This window comes from Bos javanicus, chromosome 1 (assembly GCF_032452875.1).
Source record: "Bos javanicus breed banteng chromosome 1, ARS-OSU_banteng_1.0, whole genome shotgun sequence".
Taxonomy (NCBI): Eukaryota; Metazoa; Chordata; class Mammalia; order Artiodactyla; family Bovidae; genus Bos; species Bos javanicus.
Genome location: NC_083868.1, coordinates 116,664,885 through 116,685,786, shown reverse-complemented (window position 1 = coordinate 116,685,786; position 20,902 = coordinate 116,664,885). Strand labels below are relative to the sequence as shown.

The 20,902-nt window shown below is 38.3% G+C and overlaps 2 protein-coding genes across 13 annotated transcripts in view; one reads left to right on the top strand and one right to left on the bottom strand.

The window, feature by feature from the left end:
* MED12L (mediator complex subunit 12L) overlaps positions 1 to 20,902 on the top strand; it is a 363,490-nt gene that overhangs the window by 268,374 nt on the left and 74,214 nt on the right. For all 9 annotated transcript variants that reach the window (XM_061418660.1, XM_061418677.1, XM_061418696.1 and 6 more), the window contains 2 exons: positions 13,367 to 13,514; positions 20,156 to 20,274. In XM_061418660.1, the coding sequence (XP_061274644.1) occupies positions 13,367 to 13,514; positions 20,156 to 20,274 (267 nt within the window). The remainder of the gene's footprint in view (positions 1 to 13,366; positions 13,515 to 20,155; positions 20,275 to 20,902) is intronic.
* Positions 334 to 20,902, bottom strand: part of P2RY12 (purinergic receptor P2Y12) — a 53,205-nt gene continuing 32,636 nt past the window's right edge. The window contains exons 1-3 of one of the 4 annotated variants that reach the window (XM_061418768.1): positions 9,662 to 10,090; positions 5,396 to 5,560; positions 334 to 3,692 (exon numbers count right to left, since the gene is read on the bottom strand). In XM_061418768.1, coding sequence (XP_061274752.1) covers positions 2,651 to 3,670 — 1,020 coding nt within the window. In that variant the 5' untranslated portion in view covers positions 3,671 to 3,692; positions 5,396 to 5,560; positions 9,662 to 10,090 and the 3' untranslated portion in view covers positions 334 to 2,650. The other 3 variants (XM_061418778.1, XR_009736731.1, XR_009736730.1) reach the window with 3 other exon arrangements.

Here is a 20,902-nt window from a genome sequence, read left to right as displayed (position 1 = left end):
GCCACTTTTATGGGCAAGACTATGTTTTGTCTGTCTCATCTTCTGAATCTGTATCTACAAAATTTGGTGTCTCTCTCTCTCTCTTTTGGAAGTTGTTGTGAAATGAGAGATATATTGTGTATATTAAAATTCCTAAAGCTAGAGATAGTGACATGTTCTGTGTAAAATGAGCACTCCATAAATAGTGATCTCTTAATCTATCTTGAATGGGTTCAGTTTGATATTTGATAAAGGAGTATATGCTTCTAATGTATTTGAATAAAAACCCTCAACTAAGTATGATTTAGAGTTTAATGTAAAATTTTCATATTATGTATAATAACCTAGATAATTCCAAATATTGAACAAGTTTGTTTATTTGTTTTGCAAAAGTATTGTAACACCATTAGCTTTTCTGGTTCTTTCTCTTATTGAAATCATCATCAGTGAATGAGTTTAATCCCAAATGAAAGATCAGTCAGGAAATCTCTGCCTGCCCTGCAGTCTTCCGACACCTAATGCAACCTTGACAGCATGACGTGGCCAGCTCTAATCCGTGGCCAATCTACTGTTGACTTGGCTAGATTGAGGAGTAGATTTGCCCTTTATGTTTCCTATATTCAAAGTAAGGTAGTCAGATTTGTTGATCCTTGTTTCTTTTCCAGCTCAAATATCCTGGTTTTCTTACAGAACGAATTTGCTCATGTGATATTAGAGTGAATTGCGTTGGTCTCTCTGGCAGAAATGGCTACTGCCTTGACCTAGCAGTAAGTCGAATATGCATCTTTTTTGATTCATGGCTCTGTGTGTGTCTCCACTGACATCCAGTGCTCACTTGCAGAAGTGCCAGAGAAGGAAATGTGGCTGCTTGAGAATAGATACCATGGCAACCCACTCCAGTACTCTTGCCTGGAGACTCCCAAGGACGGAGGAGCCTGGTAGGCTGCCGTCTACGGGGTCGCACAGAGTTGGACACGACTGAAACGACTTAGCAGAGAGTTAAATGAGCTCAGCTTTGTACTGAAATTTAACTTAGTAGAATAGAATCTATTATATTGGACTTCAGTGAACTTCCTTTTACTACAGCTAATCCTTTTTATTTCTTCTCACATTATATTTAGATATTGGTATCTCTGCCTTGTATTTGGGAATCACCTCTGAGGATCATAAATAATTGATAAATCATGTCCATTTCCAAGTGCGATATATGTTTTGTTTACTTTAAAAAAACAATATGGCTTGTGTATAATCTCACAACATTATAAGTTTGACCTAATTTTTCATTTATGTATGAACTAATTGGATTCCCTGGTGGTTCAGTGGTAAAGAACCTGCCTGCCAATGCAGGAGAAGCAGGCTTGATCCCTTAGTTGGAAGGATCCCCTGGAGAAGGAAAAGGCAACCCACTCCAGTATTTTTGCCTGGGAAATCCCATGGACAGAGGAGCCTGGTGTGCTCTAGTCCAGGGACTGTAAAGGGTCAGACATGACTTAGCAACTAAACAACAATAACAACAATGAACTAATTGACATGAGAGATCATCTTCAAAATAGATTTTGCCTAATAGCATGTAATAAAAAGGATAATATTGGCAACTATCCTTTCTTAAATAGGTTCATTTGATATAGGAGTATAGAAAATGAGTTATAGTATCTCATAACTTTGAACAAAGAAATTCCAACAAAGTGTGCTTTAGAGTTTAATGTAAATTATTTATTATATACACAAATGACAAACAGGTAATTCCCAATATTTTCATCACTTTCCTGTTAATGTTCATACTGTTCAACTGCATAATCATATTTAATTTGTTTTTTCTCATAGGGGAAATGTTCATCAGCCCAAATCACAGTTTTTAGAAGCTAGTTAATAGAGATCAGTATCAATGATGGTACTGTATTTACTAAAGTTATCAAAATATGAGTAAACCAGTTTCTGTGCTGTTAAGGAAATATCCATAAGTTCCTGGTATTTGAATGTTGTAAAATAGCTCTGTTTTAATAACTTTGCTATTTCTGCTGTTTTTCTTGAGAAGGTAGTTTTAAAACCTTTTAGTCTGATCAGTTACCATTTCAATTAGTTTAAATCCCTTAAGTTTTTCCTCATAATTGAAAGTTAGTAGTTACTGTTCTTTGCATGTCTCAATTACTTAAATTTTTATAAAGAATATTGCATAGGTAAGCATTTGGTTAAGGGACTGCAATATATATATATATATATCTATAAGCACGTATAAGTATATATACATATATTAGTATATAATAATTGGTGTGATTTTATCAGATTTATCAATCTTAGCTGATTATAATAAATTCATAATAGGATTGTGATCAATGTTTTTTTAAAATTACATATACATTATTATTATATGGTTACCCATTTTGTCAAAACGCTTCTTATCATAACTTGTGTGTAGTTTTGCATGTGGCATGGTGATTGGATGCAGTTTGTTTTTCTACACAGCTACATGTTAGGTTACTTCTCTGCTTCTTAAGATTGCTTTCAGTATTGGACAAGTAAATGAAAATTGCTTTCGTAGTCTTCTATTTATTGTTTCAAGAGTTATTGTTACTAACTCGGCTACTTCTTAGTCAATGTTAATATTTTCCGCATAGTGCTTGCCTTTGGGGAGTTCTATACACTAATAGACTGAAATATTACCTCAGTTTATTTACATTGGTGTCTCTTCACTTGGGTCACTGCCATCCTGTCCTTTTTTCCGATTGTCATGGGATGGAGGTGATGTAGAATTGGAACATCTCAGCATACTCATCAAGGAATTTTTGAAGGATTTGCAAAGGAAAAAGTAGATGAATGGATCCAGGCATGCATTTAAGGACGTTAACCAGAGTGTGCTCTCTTTCACGTAGAACAGAGTATTCTCAGCAGTGCAGTCAAAGACGTCCCGGGTTTGACTCAGGGTGTAGGGAATTCGGGCAAAATGGAATGGAACAAAACATATAAAGAATACAGCAATGATAATGAAAACCTTAATGTTTACCTTTTTCTTGGGGACTTTGCCAGCACCCCTTGTTCTCACATATGACTTGTACAGTTCTTTGGTAATGAGCGTATAGCATACGATGACAATTAGAAAATTAATCCAGAAAATGACTTGACAGACATAATTGACTATTTCATGCCAAACCAGACCAAACTCTGACTTCAGAAATGAGCATTTCTTCACAGTCTTGTCACTCGGCCTCCTGTTGGTCAGAATCATGTTAGGCAAGGAGATTAAGAACATGAATGCCCAGATGACAACCGAGAGAATCTTAGCCCCCAAGAGATTGTTGGGATTGGCTGTCTTAAAGGGCCTGGTGGTCTTCTGGTAGCGATCAATAGTTATTAGTCCTAGGAATGAGATACTGATGTACATCGTGAAGTAGAACACGACGGAGGTCACTTGGCACACAAAGGCCCTTAGAGGTCCTGTTCCCAGTTTAGTATCGCTGAGGATTTTGAATGGAAAAGTCAGAATCATGAGGAGATCGGAAATGACTGTGTTCTTAAGGAAAATAATAAAGTTGGATTTACTGCGGATTTGAAAGAAAATCCTCATTGCCAGGCTGTTTGTGATGAGTCCAACAAAAAACAGGACAGTGTAGAGGAGTGGGAAGAGCACCTGGGTAATCTTGTAGTCTCTGCTGCACTGGCTGCTGTTCCCAGCCACAGAGGTGAGGTTGTCCATGGCTCGTGTCTCTCTCTGCTACCTAGAGGGGGATGGAGGGAATGATTATTTTCAGGTGCCTGCTATCTGATTTTGCCCTCATCTCTGTGGGTAACATTTTTGGCGGGACTTCTCTAAAAATTGAGGTGCCTGATCTTCACTGGGGCAGATAGTAAAGAACACAGAAAAACCAAATCAAAACATTTCATAGTGGCAGATACTCTATTTGCACAGTAAAATAGTCTGGAGAACATTTTTTGAAGATGTGGTTACTTTGTATTTCTTATTTTTGAATGTTTGCCTCTTATAGAACATTTTTGATCTTAGGCAAAAATGCATATACATAAAACCTAGAACAGAAATACTTAGGCTATGCTTTATTCTTCTCCAGTGTCATTTCCTTACCTTCTGACTTTGTTGTTTTTATGCATAGTCACTTTTCCTATAGCAAGCCTTACTCTTGGACTTCATTCTCTCTAGTACCTTCAAAGTGTTCTAAGGAGAAATGGCTGATAATTGCATAGTAGACTTTTAAAGTAAAAAGTGAAAAGAAGTTTGTATAAAATCACTTGTATAAAATTTATTGTTAAATAAAAAGCAGAAAACAAATTTTTTCCCTTTATAATTGGAATGTATTTCTGCCTCTGTATTGCTCTGCCATCCATTTGAAAATCAGCCTCACAGAGTATTCTTTGGCTGCAAATATTTTAACTCACGTGCATCTCTTTTCCAGCTTTGCTTCGTAAATTTTAAAGTTTCACGTATGTTTTCTTGACTATCATTCAGGGAAAATTTTTTAAATGGTTAAAAAAAAATGAGGAAATGATTTCTCTATGTAGTCATTAGATGGCATTCCTCAAAATACCCCAGGCATACTTTCTAGGTTTATAGACTGTATAATGGTAACTAAAATAAAATGCCAAGATCATGTCCTTGCCTGGTATAAAAAAAACCATAGGTTTTTATACCACAACAGGCAGCTATAAAGGAAATTAACACTTGACTTGAATGTATTAACTTGAATAAAGTATTTGGCATCTAAGTTTTGAAATTTAAAATGGAATTTGTAAAATTTGAATTCATCAAAAACCAATGGAATTGATTCTAAAGAAAATATTATTCCTAAATATAAGACATGGTAATATTAAAGCACAGATACCTCAATACCAAGGAAAAAACTTCTAAGTTCCCCCAAATGTCAGTGGAATTCTTTTTTCCATCCTTTTATTATTGAACATTAAACAAATTAAGGTTTACATCATATACCTCCTCACCAGTTTAACTTAAAAAAAAAATGACTAAATAAACCCCAGAATTTGATAGAAGATAACCCACTTAACCTTACTTGCTACTGGCATTTTTCTTTGTTTATGCCCTGATAGTTTTGGAAATTATACTTTGAGAATGCTCATTTTTCATAAACTGTTGCTTGTTCATCAAGTATTCTTGACATGAAGAACTTCAGCTCCCCCTAACTATAGCAAATCTCATTTTATGCTCAAGATAAAATAAGTAAGACTGTTTGAATTTTCTTCCATGTTCTGTATAATTTATTTTCAATGAAGAACTTAATGGTTATCTCCAGCATCATTAATGTAGCTTGTATTTTAGTTTATATTCCATTTAAGTACTCAGATTGATACTGCTATTAAAGGTTTCCAACTTAAGAAAACTTGAAAAAAAAAATACACACACATCATAGTGCAAATACGTATGCTTGTCAAATACTTCTAGATGTAAAATTACCTGGTTACTCTCGATTCTCAAGGATTTGAATGTATCCAGTAAGCGGTAGTTAATACAGGCTGTAGAGTGGCATCTGTTATTTTCCTTTTAATGTCTTAGTTTAGCTGCTCACACTCTTTATGATAGAGAATCTGCTGAAGTTTCGTCCGTCAGGTCTTGAGTGTTCTAGAGAGAAATAGAGGGAGCGAGGAAGAGGACTTTACAATCAGAAATTACCTTCAGATGCTGTGGACTCAGGGCTGTGCAGACACTGTATTTCCGTCTGGCCCGCTTTTAGGACTTCTGCTTTTATTTCCTTGAGAAATATGGGGCACGGTGGGTGAGAAGTCATCTTTTAAAAAGCAATTTAAAATCCTGTGGCTTTTTACTGAAACCTGCCATAGAGTTGATGCTTTGTGAGCTCTTTGGGTTATTTCCCATGCAAATGATAAGTCCAGGAGATCAAGCCTACTGATATCTGCTTCCTGGAGAAGGCTGCAGACTTGCTTTGTCAGATGGTTATTTACCTGAAAACATATTGTGCCCAACACTGGTGATCTATTGCCTTTTAACAAGTAATCACATTAACTCGTAATGTGTGCTCATTAGGGATGTTAGGTCTCTTGCTCTTTGTTTTTTTTTCCTGGTTAATAATGTCATTATTTTAAATCTGTATTTGATCAGCTCTTTGTAGGCGACACAATTTCCTCCCATTATAAAATTGAAGATTCTAAAATTACATTAAGAAAGAAAAAAACAGTTGTATCCATTGCTAGGCTTATTATATAGGACTTTTATGCCTGTCTTGAGTAGAGTTTAAACAAATTTCTTTTGACTTTGCCTTTGTTTTTTGGGGAAATATATCATTTCAGTGAGGGCTTTCCAGGTGGCTCAGTGGTAAAGAATCTGCCTGCCAAACAGGAGACATGGGTTCAATCCCTGAGTTGGGAAGATCCCGTGGAGAAGGAAATAGCTACCCATTCCAGTATTCTTGCCTGGGAAATCCTGTAGCCCATGGGGTTGCAAAGGAGTCAGACATGACTTAGCGACTAGCAACAACAATCATTCAGTGAAGAGACTCACTATCACCTTTATATAAATATTGTGGATACTCACGCTTGTGTGCACACTCACACACTGTTTTGAACTATAATGTCCTTCTGTTACCAGCAGATCCACTTGGGTAAGTGTCTTTGTTGTAAATATATCTTTGGATTATTTATTTTTTCTGAGTTTTGAGTGTGTCTATCTCAGTGTAGATTAGATGATCTTCACGGACGGTTTTTCAAGTATAGAACAGCAGCTCAGTGTCACCTGAGGAGTCATGAGAAATGCGCTTTCGTGGGCACCATTCTCGCCCTGGTGGTTCAGAAACTCAGGGATGCAGCCCTTGTCTGTAGTTCTCTCTCCTGTAGTTTGCTGTATGAGTGGTGCTCATATACCTTAAGGGTTGAAGGCCACTGATTTAAACTAGCTGAGAATTTTGTTGGCATTATGGATTTGAAATCAAGCTATGGATTTGGGTAATTTCGGTTGGAAATGTCAGTCACGTCATGGTCCCCATCTGTTAGTCACCTAGACGTCAGTTTGATGATATACTCTTGGCAAATGAACTTATTTGTTGGTTTAGAGAGAGATCATACTTTTTGAAAAAGCTTTTATGCCACATACGCTTCAGAATAATAACAGCCCACTTTGGGTTTCTTATATTGTCATGAGTTAACTATTCTGTGAAGTAGATAATCATCTTATTTCTGTACTCTGGATGATGAAAACGGAGGAGTAGGGCAGCCAAGTTAGAGACCCGATTCCAACTCATGCTTTCTAGTTCTAGAGCCTGCACCTGTGGCCACAGTGTGTAAGAGTCTTCTCCATCTGACTGTCTCCACAACCCTTCCCCCGCACTGAGGCCCAGCAGTGAGAGGGGAACGCCATGAATGCAACGGCTGTACTCCTTTTAGGAAAATCGGAGTCATACTTGCCTTTACACCGGATTGCTTGTCAGCTTTAAGGAATGCTTGTGAAGTGTTTCTAAGACCTTTGGATGAAACAAGGTTTGGGTGGGGGGTGGCGGGAGAAATCCTGACTATTTTCAAGAAATTAGTATGCCACACGAAAGGAACACTATTTCAGTGTACTTAACTCATTTATGTTTCCAGATTTCTATAGTGCTGTGACTAGGGAGTTGCGGGGTAAATGAAAGGCTCCAGTTCTTGATCTAAATTAAATTAGCTTTATCTCTCCTCTGACTTTAACTCGCAACCACACCTGTCTGTGAACCTTCTCTGATAGTGTTTTGTCATTGGAAGATGACTGGAAAAGTGCACTAATTCTGTATACCCTAGAATTTTTATATACACATGGTTTAATTGGTTTCTTTTTTAATCGAGTCTACTAAAGGTAGTCTGTTTATCCGAAAATACATATTTGCTTCAAATAGGATTTCTGGGAATGGAGAGGGCCATGCCCTGAAATGGCAGGAACCTGTGGTCCTTGTGAAACTGGGCTGGAGAGGAGATGAAGAGGTAATGATGCCCTTGGATTAGCTCTTAATGCTATTTTAGTTCTCTTGTCTTATGGTTTTGAAATGCAGTTGTGTTGACATTAGAGAACGTTCTGATGGAGCACATGCATTTAAGGCAGTTTTCATGTCATCTAGCTTGGCTTTACCTGTTAGAATGTAGAAATTTAGGTTAGATATTATAAGATAAATTCCAAAAGTAAGGAGTATTGGGCATTGTGATGTTTAGCAAAAAAAAACAAAAAAAGGATACTATCTCTGGTGATTCAGTTATTTGTCATCCTTGTCTTGCGTGTTTTGCTTGAAAGCAGAGGAGTGGTATCTATAATTAATCCGCTTGACAGCCATAATGCTCCTAGGATGCTCTGAGTTTGTTGGATCAAGGCCTCATTTTGGCCATACTGTTGACTACAAGCTATTATTGTACAAAGCTTTCCTTTAAATGTCTAATTATAGGAGTCCCTGATTCTCTTGATTTAGAAAAAATTACTCCAGGTCAGGTGTCATACTACTGAGAAGCTGCTGTTAATTCCTTCTTCTTTAGCACAGCCTCCCTGCAGTGTGCACACCCATTCTCCTCCACCAGCCCAAGGCTTATTCCTGCTGTAACATTGATTTGAAATTTATCCTATTCTATACAGAATAATATGGTCCATTGAATGCTTCAGCTGAAAGAAATAATGACTGAAGGTGAAAGGAGAGTTCACAGCTCTAATAACCTCACCACCGTGGTCACATCCTTATGAACTCACACACAAGTTTTGGCAACATTTCTAGTCACTTACTCTAAAGAAATGAAGATGACTAACATCAGACCAGTTAATTCCAGTTTTCCCTTCTCAGAACATTTGGCTTAAGGAACATATTTCAATCGCTGTGGTATCAATACAACAAGCCTTCCAGAGTTTTTGGATGTGTATCCTCCTAATTGCTCTTAAAATCAATTAAGTCTTTGTGAGTTTGAGATATTATCTGAAGAAAGAAAACTGATTGATTTGGAGGATAAGATTTTCAGAACTCAGTTTATAGGGAGGTGACCTTCTTAACTCAAGGATAGCAGTGGGCGAGCATGAAAGGGGATGGCTAGAATTCCATAGACTGTCCTGTGGATTCTTTCTCCTGCCCAACAGATGTGTCCTTCAGGGTATCAACAAGAGAATAATCCTTTGATACTGATCTTTTGGGCTTCCCTGGTAGCTCAGACAGTAAAGAATCTGCCTGCAATGCAGGAGACCTGCGTTTAATCCCTAGGGCTGGAAAAATCCTACCCACTCCAGTATTCTTGCCTGGAGAATTCCATGGACAGAGGAGCCTGGAGGGCTCCAGTTGATGCAGTCTCAAAGAGTCGGATATGACTGAGCGACTAACACTTTCTTTGAGCTTTTACAGCCATGCAACTTCAGAGTGTTTTGATACTTAATTGAAAGAGCAGAACTTAACCGATACCTTTGGTAATATGTGGTCCATTTTCTGAGATTGACCTTATTCTCATGTGTATGTTGCTATTTAAAGACTTGTACATTTTCTACATGCACAAAAAATTGATGTAAACCAGTCTTGTAGGCTATTGAAAGATTTGCTTGTAAAAATGTTGCCTTTTGTCTTTGGAAGCTAGTAACACCTATCATGATTTCCCTAGAAAATGTTAAATGTCAGAAAAGCTGTCTTCATGCTCCATGTAGAGAGTGACCAGTGCTTTGGGCTTTTTTCCCCCCAGCTGGCTGCAAGCTTCTTTTGTTTTTTTAATTCCATCCCCTGACTCTTACCTCATGACTTTGCCTCTGGCCCATTCCCTGAGCATAATACGGCCAGTGAACTGATACAAGCATCTCACTTCTTCACCTCCAGATTTCCCTGTATTTTCACCAGTTTTCATTTCTGTCTGTGGTTAAGTAGAAAGATGTCCTCGTCTTTCTTCTGAAGTTAATCCAGACACGAGGTCACTGTTGCCTGTCTCCTTTGTCAGTATTATCTGCCCTCCAATCCGGATTTCCTTCCTGGAGACTCACTTGAAACATAGCTTTGAAACGAGAGTATGTCATTGGTCATCCTAATAAAGTGATCACTTTCCTCTCAAGCTATTTTTCTTTACACTCAGCTGCTAGTAACTGTGGGCTACTTCCCTCCCAGTCACCATTGCACCATTGCTCTTACTCCAACCTCCTGTTTCCTCCTCTCTGCCCCTCCCACTCTAGAGAAACTTCTCTTTTGAGGTTCACACGGTTTTTTGTTTGTTTGTTTTTTTAAGAAGCAAGTCAGGGAAGCCAGCATCCACTGTGATTTCTTAACTTTTCAACACTGTTGATGACCCCTGTTATTAATTCTTGCTTCCCTCACTTTTGTGACCTTGACTTCTTTGGTTACTTGTTAATTATGGAGACTGTATATCCATCATTTGATGACTTACTTATCTCCTTCACTGTCTCAGCATTCTTCCCTCCCATACCCTTTCCAAAGAGAACATGGGAGGTTTGAATCCCTTCTAGGGACATATTGCTTTTTTCCCTAAGCTGTCACTTCTACACTATACCTGCTGACAAACCACCTACTAGACATTTGTAATACATTTTCACCCACCCCTTGAATTTCCCTCACCTAATGGTAAATTCATGAGCTCCCTAGCCTTATAACTTGCTCCTTTACCCACCAACAGATTTTATCTAGTGAGTCTGTCTTGAAACTTCCCAGTCCTTTCCTAACTTCTTTCAGGTACCTCTTGATTTTGCTTCTTATTTTTTATTTCTACCATTAAGACCTAATTTATACCCTACAAACCTCTTGACCAACCTCTTGACCCTACAAACCTCAGACCAAAAGAGGTCTTTTTGGTCTTTCTCTCTGCCTCTCATTTCTCATCTTCAGTTTTTCAACACTTAGTTATCAAGCCAACTTTTCTATAAAACCGTGTTTTGTTCTTATCTTCACCCCTGCCCCATTCTTTTAGTTTTTTGGTTACTTAATTATTACTTGTTTCACATATTTAACAAATATTAAGTGCCATTAAGGAGAATGTAAATGTGAATAAAATAGACCGGGTTCTTTCTCACAAAACTGACAGTCTCGTGGAGAAGACAGACGTTTAACAGATACTGAGAAAATAAGTGCTGTACACCGTGATAAATGCTCCAAAGTCTGTCCTCTCCACCCCTTCCCCTGTAGTGAAGGTTTTCAATAAACTCGGGTGACAGAAATGCTGTCATTGTACGCAGCATTTCTACAAGTGCAGTTGAGGATGCTGAGAGCATTTCAGGTGGCAGGAGGAGACCAGCAAAGGAAGGAAGTGCTCAGCGCCTTTGGGAAATACTGAGTAGCAATGTGGTTGCAGGGCGCTTCCCGGGGGAGGTGCAGTAATATGAATGGGCAGCAGGGGGTGCTGAATCTGATATGCCACTAAGCATTTTTACAGACATATCTCAGTTCTCACTCAAGCATTGTAATAAAGGAGGTGTTACCAGTTTTTAGGGGAAGAATCTGAGGCTCGAAAAGGCTCGTTATTCTGGACCATGGCTTTGGCAAGGGCATACCTTGGGTGCAGTCACAGCCCTCTCTTACCCTGATCTTAGGCTGTTACTTGATCAGTGTGGAGCCATAGTACTCCGTGTCCATAGAACACATGGATCTTTCTAGGATACCTTCCTTCCTCTTCCCTGTTTGGGCTTCAAGCTCTGCAGATGCTGCTGGGATGACACTGAATCTGTACTCCTTAATCAGGGGACATTCATCCATGCATTTTTTCAGGGTTCGTAGTACCTTGTCTTGCTGTAGGTAGGTACTCTGTAAACAGCTGTTGCTAACATCTTTCCATCACCCCTCACACTCAAGTTTGCATCAGAACCACTTGACAGGTGACTTAACTGAAAACAATCACCAGGGCACATGACTGGTATCTGAATTTTGTACAGTTTCCTCATCGCCTTTCTGTTCCCTTTGTAGGGCTTATATTTATACATCCTACCAGACAAAAAGGAAGTATATCAGTGGAGGAACAACAAAATCAGAGATTAGTCAAGTAGCTCAGGTCATAGAGCTATAGGAATCACTGTCTGTGTTGACTTTATGCTGGGGTTAGGTCTGTCCATTGAGACTTTGGAAGAGATTATGCAACTCAGGGTATTAAATAACAGCTTCTAGAAAACACTGCTAGCTTTTTTTTTTTTAAGAAGGCAAATTTGAGCACTTAAAATAACATTTGGGGACGTGGTAGCAAGATAGATTGGCAGATTATGCAAATGTATGTTTCTGATAAAATGTTGTAAAGAAGGAAGCGATGCAAGAAGTGGTGCCTTGAATGCAGGCAGGTGAGAGAAAGACAGAATGACAAAAAGGGACTGAGAGAACAGTGACTGAGACTGAGAGGAAACAGGGTCCTTCCTCAAGACTGCAGAAGCAAAATGCTGCTTTGTGCAGAGCACACACATGGAGTGTACTCCATATTGAACATTAGTGTTCTTCAGGTCACAAGGACTCTGTTCTTTTTTGCAGCCACTGCTAATTTATATGCACAGAATACAGTCTGTTTTTCCTGGGACAAATCTTTCCCTCGTGTGAGCTTCTTAGGGATAGATACTATTAGTGATAGGAATTACCTCGCACGAGTAAATATGGGCAAATGTTAAGAAAAGAAGATGGGCTAAATGATAGAACTAGGAATTCTACCAAGAAAATTTAGGAATATAGGATCAAAGAGAAAAGATTACATAGAAAAATTCAAAACCAGGCATAAGAGAGGACATATCTTAGATGATTTAACTTTGCTTAAGGAGTGTGTTTTTGTGATGCTCTGCCTTGGTAGTTCCCTCTCCTGTGTAGGAAAAACAGTGATGGAATCCACTGTGTTTGGGATGGGGGTGGGGTGGGGGAGGGAGGTGGTCCAGGAGAGGAAGGTGGTGTCAGAATGCGTTTGCATTTCCAGCTATTTTTCTCACACCTAATAAGACCATGCTGGCTTTTGTTTACACTTGGAAAGAAATATATGTTCCTGTGTCTTACACAGTCATGTTGGAAGTTAATGGAATTTTTTTTTTTTTTTAATAAAAGTACTTGAGGATCCTAGCAAAAATATAAACCGTTTAAAAATGTTTACTGAATGTAGAAAGCCGAGCTTACTAAGAAATAACATTTTCCATAAGGATAAAAATATAGCTAGTATGTAATTAGGATGTGACATTAATACCATGTTAATTTTAAATAATCAAGAGTCAAAACTTACTCTGTAAGGTACGCCCACATCAACTGCTTCTATTAAGACTTCAGGTCAGTTGACACTGTGTTTTGTTTTTTTTTTTTTAAACTTTAGCAAGTTCCAAACTGGAAAAACAAGGGTGTTGCCAGTGGAGGTTGAGGTGAATTGAAAGGCGGGCCAGATGCCACCACCGCACGAGCCAGCATGGAGATGCTGTGGTTAGCGCATTTCATGTCCATGAACCCCGCCCTCTAAACAGGGCTTTCAAAATGCGTTTTCTCTTTTTCAGGATGAATCTTCAAGTCATGAATGTAACCAGCGCACAATCCTTCTTTATGGAGTGGGAAAAGAGCGTGACGAAGCCAGACATCAGCTGAAGAAGATTACCAAAGATATTTTGAAAATCCTAAATAAGAAGAGCAACACAGAGACAGGGGGTAAAGAGCCCTCACGCATTTGCCCCCATTTGCTCTCTTGTCTTCTGCCTTAGCAGTCTTTATCAAAGTCATACGTGGCATGGTCAGCAGTGTTTCCTCCCCCAGATGACTGTTACATTGAAATATGAATAAGCACATTGAAATTTTAAGGCCTTGATTCCATTTATAGTTACATATTCCATTTATTTATAGGCACCATTTAAAATGGTGCCTTCCATGGATAGATAGAGGTAATTTTTACTTGCTCCTCTTTTTTTTCATATTTCCCAAATTTTCTGCAATAGTCATATATAAAGTATTAAAAGAACTTCCCTGATGGCTCTGAAGGTGAAGAATCCTCCTGCAATGCAGGAGACACAGGATATGTGGGTTCAGTCTCTGTGTTGGAAAGATCCCCTGGAGAAGGAAATGGCAACCACTCCAATATTTTTGCCTGAAAAATCCCATGGACAGAGGAGCCTGGCGGGCTACAGTCAAAAGGTCACAAAAAGTTGGACATGACTGAGTAACTGTGCATATGTGATAAAGTATGAAAAAATGGAAAACCCTTAGTCTGGAAGAGGTCTGTTCCCCTAATTCCATCCTTTTCTCAAGCTTGCAGTTGGCTCATCATATTTTTGTTGTTGTTTAATCACTCAGTCATGTCAGACTCTTGGCAACCCCATGGACTTTAGCCCATGAGGCTTCTTTGTCTATGGGATTTTCCAGGCAAGAATACTGGAATAGGTTGACATGTCCTCCTCCAAGGGGGTCTTCCTGACCCAGGGATAGAACCCACGTCTCCTGCATTGGCAGGCGTATTCTCACCACTGAGCCACCAGGGAAGCCTCATCATATTTACATGATAATTGAAATTCGTGACAGTGCAGTGACTGATCTTTTCTTATGTTATTCAGAAGAATAGGTGCAATAGGTAGTGGAGGCTACTTGCATTTCCAAGCAATTTCTGTTAAGAATAAAACGGTCTTTGCTCCATAATGACTTGGAATGCTCTTTCCTCAGTGTTTTTACATGGTTCCTACAGTGAAGCTATGCCTTTGTATTATGTCACCTTATTGCACAACTGGAATTTTGTAATTATCCGGTTCACATTGGCCTAATTACCCTTCCCAAAGTTTATTTTATTAGATAGTCATGTGGTTTACAATGTGCTATCGTTTTGTATGCTCCACTACCACCAGTGGTGTTTATTTCTCTTTTACTTAGGTAATACACTGGGAAGAAAGTTTGGACTTTCCCTATGAAAATAGCTCACTTCCTACACCTGGCATAAACCACCTCTAGGAATTCCACTTTGTTGTTCACTACAAAATAAATACTGTTTTATGAACCTTTTCCCAGAGGATCCAGTCTTAGGACTTTAACTGAACGAAATACTGAGGCTTGTCCACAGTAGATCTTTCCTACAGAAAATTTAGATATAACCAACGCAAATAGCTCTCTTTCCTCTCCATCATTAAGGGTGCAGATGCAGAAACAAGGTAGGAGGGTGGCATGTTTTTCAGTCTTAAAAGTGTGTTTTGGGCATCTGATGTATTAGAACTCAATGGGACAGCTGCCTTCGTGTTATTTACATAAGATTCCCCAACTCTCTTCTGTGGCCACATAAGGAGCTAGTGCTGTAGGAGCTCCATGAGGTGGTGGAAGGGAAATGAAACCTGTTGCCATTATCGAGATTGTGAGGAGGGGGAAGAACTGCTCTAAAAAAACTGTCGATCTGCTATTTTTCTGTTTTCTCTATTAAAGAAAAGAGGAAATAGTCTGAATTTCGAAGCTCAGCAGCTGGCTGGCAAAATGTATCCGAAACTACTTTTTTGTATATTTGGGAATGTGATGGACACTTTCTCTTTAGGAGGTTCAGTATACATGCTTTTCCTAAATTAATTTTAGCAAGTCTTTCCAGATCCTGTGGAATGTTTGGTGTTGGAAGGCTGAGGGGTAAGACAAGGAAGGAAGCACTGTGGTGTCCTTTTCTGCTGAGTCCACTTCCTTTCTTTACAAAGAGTTTTTTTAAAATGTTCAGCTATCATCTGTCCTATCTTTGGATTAGTCTCTTAAATAGTCAGTTCTTGCTTATGAACTCACCAGGAGATCATTGTTCTTCCCGCTAATTTTTGAGATATTCCAGTACTAGAGGCACCGCTGAGGAGAGGGGCATCTTCATTGCGGATTTTTTCTTTCCCACATTCTAAATAAAACTCCTCATCAATCAGAAATATGCTTGTTAATTTGGGATAGCGAGCTGCCTTCTGCTAAGAAGTCTTATGTTTAAGTCACTATGTAAACACTAGCATTGATATGCTGGTGAGACCAGAAAACAGGTAGTGTTAGCATGTGTTTGCTTTCTGGTTACAAATAGAAACGTGGCTTTGAGGAACTTACTAGGTATGCTCTCGGATCAACCAGACTTTGCCTGGGAGGGTGGGGTGGATTCATAATCTAATGTTGAAATGACATTTCAAGTCGAAATAGGCAAGTCTCATTCTACATTTACATTCACAGGTCATCTTTGGGTATGAATTTGCAGACCACTAATGAAGTTTATCATAACAACAAAAGCCCAAACTTCTAAGATTAGAGATTCAGTATATGTGCTGCTGAAGTGAGCACCAGGATTAGAGTTGTTTTAAAAAATGGAAAACCAAAATTAAGCCACAGAAGAGCAATAATATATATTTTGAAAGCAAATGAACATAAAACAGATGAAAATCTATGAATTGCTATTATATTATTGCTTATGTAAACGTCATTAAAATATTCCTTTGAGAACCAACAGTAATTTCTTAAATTTTTCTTTCACTTGGCTATGTGTAAGTAAATAGAGCCTATTAATATAGACAAACCAATAAAGAGGCTTTTTTGAGTTCTCATACTGGGTCTTCATCCTCAATTCTGTTACTTTTTTTGATGACACACTTGGTTTTGGTACCAAGAAAGACTGAAAAAATATATTAACTTCACTTCCAAAGCTCATGGTATCCAAGACTAGTGGTGTAAGCTTTCAGTCTTGGATCAGTGATGTTGGTAAGTGAAAAATTAAAAACGTGAATATTTTAAACACACTTATGACCTGTGAGCAGTTATATTTAAGGCAATATAACTTAATTTGTACCTTTGAGAATAGATATTGAAAAACTAGTAGGTTTCATGAACTTCTTTATTCTTATTCTTTGCATTATATTTGGTGTTATTTGGCAAAAGTTACACATAATCTTGTACCTTATTTTATTCAGCACATTTTGATTCTCTGTTTATTTGTTTTAGGAAATAAAACAACCTAGGTGTTTTGCTTGTCTTTTGCCCCTAAACCATACTTGCTTGTTGTTGAAATAGAAATCTCCTTTCTTCCTAATGTTGTTTTTAAAACATTTGCTATTACATTTGCCATTAGCAAGCCGTTTCAGTTCAGTTCAGCCACTCAGTCGTGTCCGACTCTTTGTGACCCTATGAACCACAGCACGCCAGGCCTCCCTGTCCATCACCAACTCCCAGAGTCCACCCAAACCCATGTCCATTGAGTCGGTGATGCCATCCAACCATCTCATCCTCTGTCTTTCCCTTCTCCTCCTGCCCTCAATCTTTCCCAGCATCAGGGTCTTTTCAAATGAGTCAGCTCTTTGCATCAGGTGGCCAAAGTATTGGAGTTTCAGCTTTAACATCAGTCCTACCAATGAACACCCAGGACAGATCTCCTTTAGGATGGACTGGTTGGATCTCCTTGCAGTCCGAGGGACTCTCAAGAGTCTTCTCCAACACCACAGTTCAAAAGCATCAATTCTTCGGCACTCAGCTTTCTTTATAGTCCAACTCTCACATCCATACATGACTACTGGAAAAACCATAACCTTGACTAGACAGACCTTTCTTGACAAAGTAATGTCTCTGCTTTTTAATGTGCTATCTAGGTTGGTCATAACTTTCCTTCCAAGGAGTAAGCGTCTTTTAATTTCATGGCTGCAGTCACCATCTGCAGTGATTTTGGAGCCCCCCAAAATAAAGTCTGACACTGTTTCCACTATTTCCCTGTCTATTTGCCACGAAGTGATGGGACCATATGCCATGATCTTAGTTTTCTGAATGCTGAGCTTTAAGCCAACCTTTTCACTCTCCTCTTTCACCTTCATCAAGAGGCTCTTTAGTTCTTCTTCACTTTCTGCCATAAGGGTGGTGTCATCTGCATATCTGAGGTCATTAATATTTCTCCCAGAAAACTTGATTCTAGCTTGTGCTTCCTCCAGCCCAGCGTTTCTCATGATGTACTCTGCATAGAAGTTAAATAAGCAGGGTGACAATATACAGCCTTGATGTACTCCTTTTCCTATTTGGAACCCGTCTGTTGTTCCATGTCCAGTTCTAACTGTTGCTTCCTGACCTGAATACAGGTTTCTCAAGAGACAGGTCAGGTAGTCTGGTATTCCCATCTCTTTCAGAATTTTCCACAGTTTATTGTGATCCACACAGTCAAAGGCTTTGGCATACTCAATAAAGCAGAAATAGATGTTTTTCTGGAACTCTCTTGCTTTTTCCATGATCCAGCAGATGCTGGCAATTTGATCTTTGGTTCCTCTGCCTTTTCTGAAACCAGCTTGAACATCTGGAAGTTCATGGTTCACGTATTGCCGAAGCCTGGCTTGGAGAATTTTGAGCATTACTTTACTAGCGTGTGAGATGAGTGCAATTGTGCAGTAGTTTGAGCATTCTTTGGCATTGCCTTTCTTTGGGATTGGAATGAAAACTGACCTTTTCCAGTCCTGTGGCCACTGCTGAGTTTTCCAAATTTGCTGGCATATTGAGTGCAGCACTTTCATAGCATCATCTTCCAGGTTTTGAAATAGCTCCACTAGAATTGCATCACCTCCACGAGCTTTGTTCGTAGTGATGCTTCCTAACGCCCACTTCACTTCTCATTCCAGCATGTCTGGCTCTAGGTCAGTGATCACGCCGTCATGATTATCTGGGTCATGAAGATCTTTTTTGTACAGTTTTTCTGTGTATTCTTGCCATCTCTTCTTAATATCTTCTGCTTCTGTTAGGTCCATACCATTTCTGTCCTTTATTGTGCCCATCTTTGCATGAAATGTTCCCTTGGTATCTCTAATTATCTTGAAGAGATTTATAGTCTTTCCCATTCTATTGTTTTCCTCTATTTCTTTACATTGATCACTGAGGAAGGCTTTCTTATCTCTCCTTGCTATTCTTTGGAACCCTGCATTCAAATGGGTATATCCTTCCTTTTCTCCTTTGCTTTTCACTTCCCTTCTTTTCACAGCTAGTAAGGCCTCCTCAGACAGCCATTTTGCTTTTTTGCAGTTCTTTTTTTATTGGGTCTTGATAGTCTTTTTCTTGATGGTTTTGATTCCTGTCTCCTGTACAATGTCATGAGCCTCTGTCCATAGTTCATCAGGCCCTCTGTCTGTCAGATCTAGGCCCTTAAATCTGTTTCTCACTTCCACTGTATAGTCATAAGGGATTTGATTTAGGTCATACCTGAATGGTGTCATGGTTTAGTTTAGTGTAATCTTTCTTAAATACAAAAATCTGTAAAACGACCTTTGTTCCCTGAAATTAAACTTTCCCATGTAAGATGATGTGTGAGGAGGCTTTTGTTTCAGTAGCATTTGACTACTTAGAATCATAGTGTTGAAAGAGAACCTTGAGATCATACAGTACAGCATTTTCTTGGTTTTAGATTTGTGTTTGTAAGTACATATATTAAAAAATGTTTTAAAATAGGACCTAATTATTTCTGGGTCTTATCCTCAGAGCTGTCAATTACAAGAGAATTGTAATTCATAGTATTTCTTACTTTTAATTTTTGCAAACTTCTCTATGTTAAATTGATAAAGTTATCACTTTTTTAGTAATGTGGACAGATTTAGTTCTTTCCTGTCCCCTAAAAAGTTAAGGATTGTGTAGATTTCCCTTTTTATACACTACATTGTTAGACAGTCTCCTAACAAGATGGCAGTGGAGTTTTCTGTTATATTCATTTGAGCCTAGGTGATTTTTTTCCCCATTCAATGTTGATATCATATTTTAAAAGTCAATGAGTAAGAAATATTTAAGGAGGGATTTCTCATTAATCCTGGAGAAGGGAATGGCAACTCATCCGGTATTCTTATCTGGAGAATTACATGGAGAGAAAAGCTTGGTGGGGCTAGGGCTGTGGTCGCGAAGAGTCAGACACGACTGAGCAACTATCATTTCTCATTAATAGCCAAAATTTAAGTATATTACATAAATGAGAATGGGTAATGTTTAGAAAATAATTAGAATTACCTCATCAATATGGATCAATCTCAGAAGAATACTACTGAATGAAAGATGAGGGATATAAAAGTATATATCATATGATTCCATTTGTATAAAGTGAGCAACACTAATCTGAGCCATTAGAGGGCAGGCTCTTGGTTCTCTGGGGCGGGGAAGTGACTGCAGGGAACCTGAGAGGGCTTCTAGGGTTTTGGTATGTGATTTTGTTATTTGAGTTTCATTACATGAATTAATTTCTTTTGTAGAAATTCAGTGAGTCTGTACCCTTTTCCATATGTGTGTTATAGTTCAGTAAAAAAAGTATCTCTGAAAAAGGTCAAGAGCTTCAATTAAATGAAAAATAATGTATCTACTATGTGTTTGTTTAGTTGGAGATGAAGGACAGAAAGCCAGGAAGAGCAAACAGGAAGCATTTCCGACCCTGGAGACTGTGTTCACAAAACTTCAACTCCTTTCATATTTTGATCAGCATCAAGTGACATCTCAGGTAGCCATTAAAGCTGATTTATTATGGAGCTGGGATAGTTCCTGAAATCTCTTTCGTGCAATATGTGTCTTCAGCCTTCCTTGTTTTATAAATGCATTTTTAAAACCTATTTGGAGGTGTCTTAAAACTGTTGAGTAGTTCAGTTTCAAGTGTCAGTTTACTTTTCTCAGAGGATTAATTTTTATCCAGAAATACTTTTACCTTGTGATAACAATCAGCACTACATAAAGTAATCTCTAATGTAATACTTACATTATTACATTTTGTGTCCTGCATTGCTGATTGATAAGGGAGAAGTCTGTTGATGACTGAAACAAAGTACTTTGCAATTGGGAAGAAACCAAATCCATAGGTAGTCAAAGGGATATCTGGAAATTAATTAAGCATTTATAGTTCTACCTTTAGGAGACTTAGGTCAAAATCGTAATGACAACTTGTCTTATTTCTTCAGATTATATTTGTTTTAAGGATATTATTTGATTTGTACTGATTTTCTTTTCTGTAAAAATATGTTTCAACTTCTAAGTGGAATCATGTATAAATTCACATTTCTTACCTCCCAAAATTAAAATAATACATAAAAGTTATTTGGAATATTGGTCTTCTAATTACTTTCACTTTTTTCACA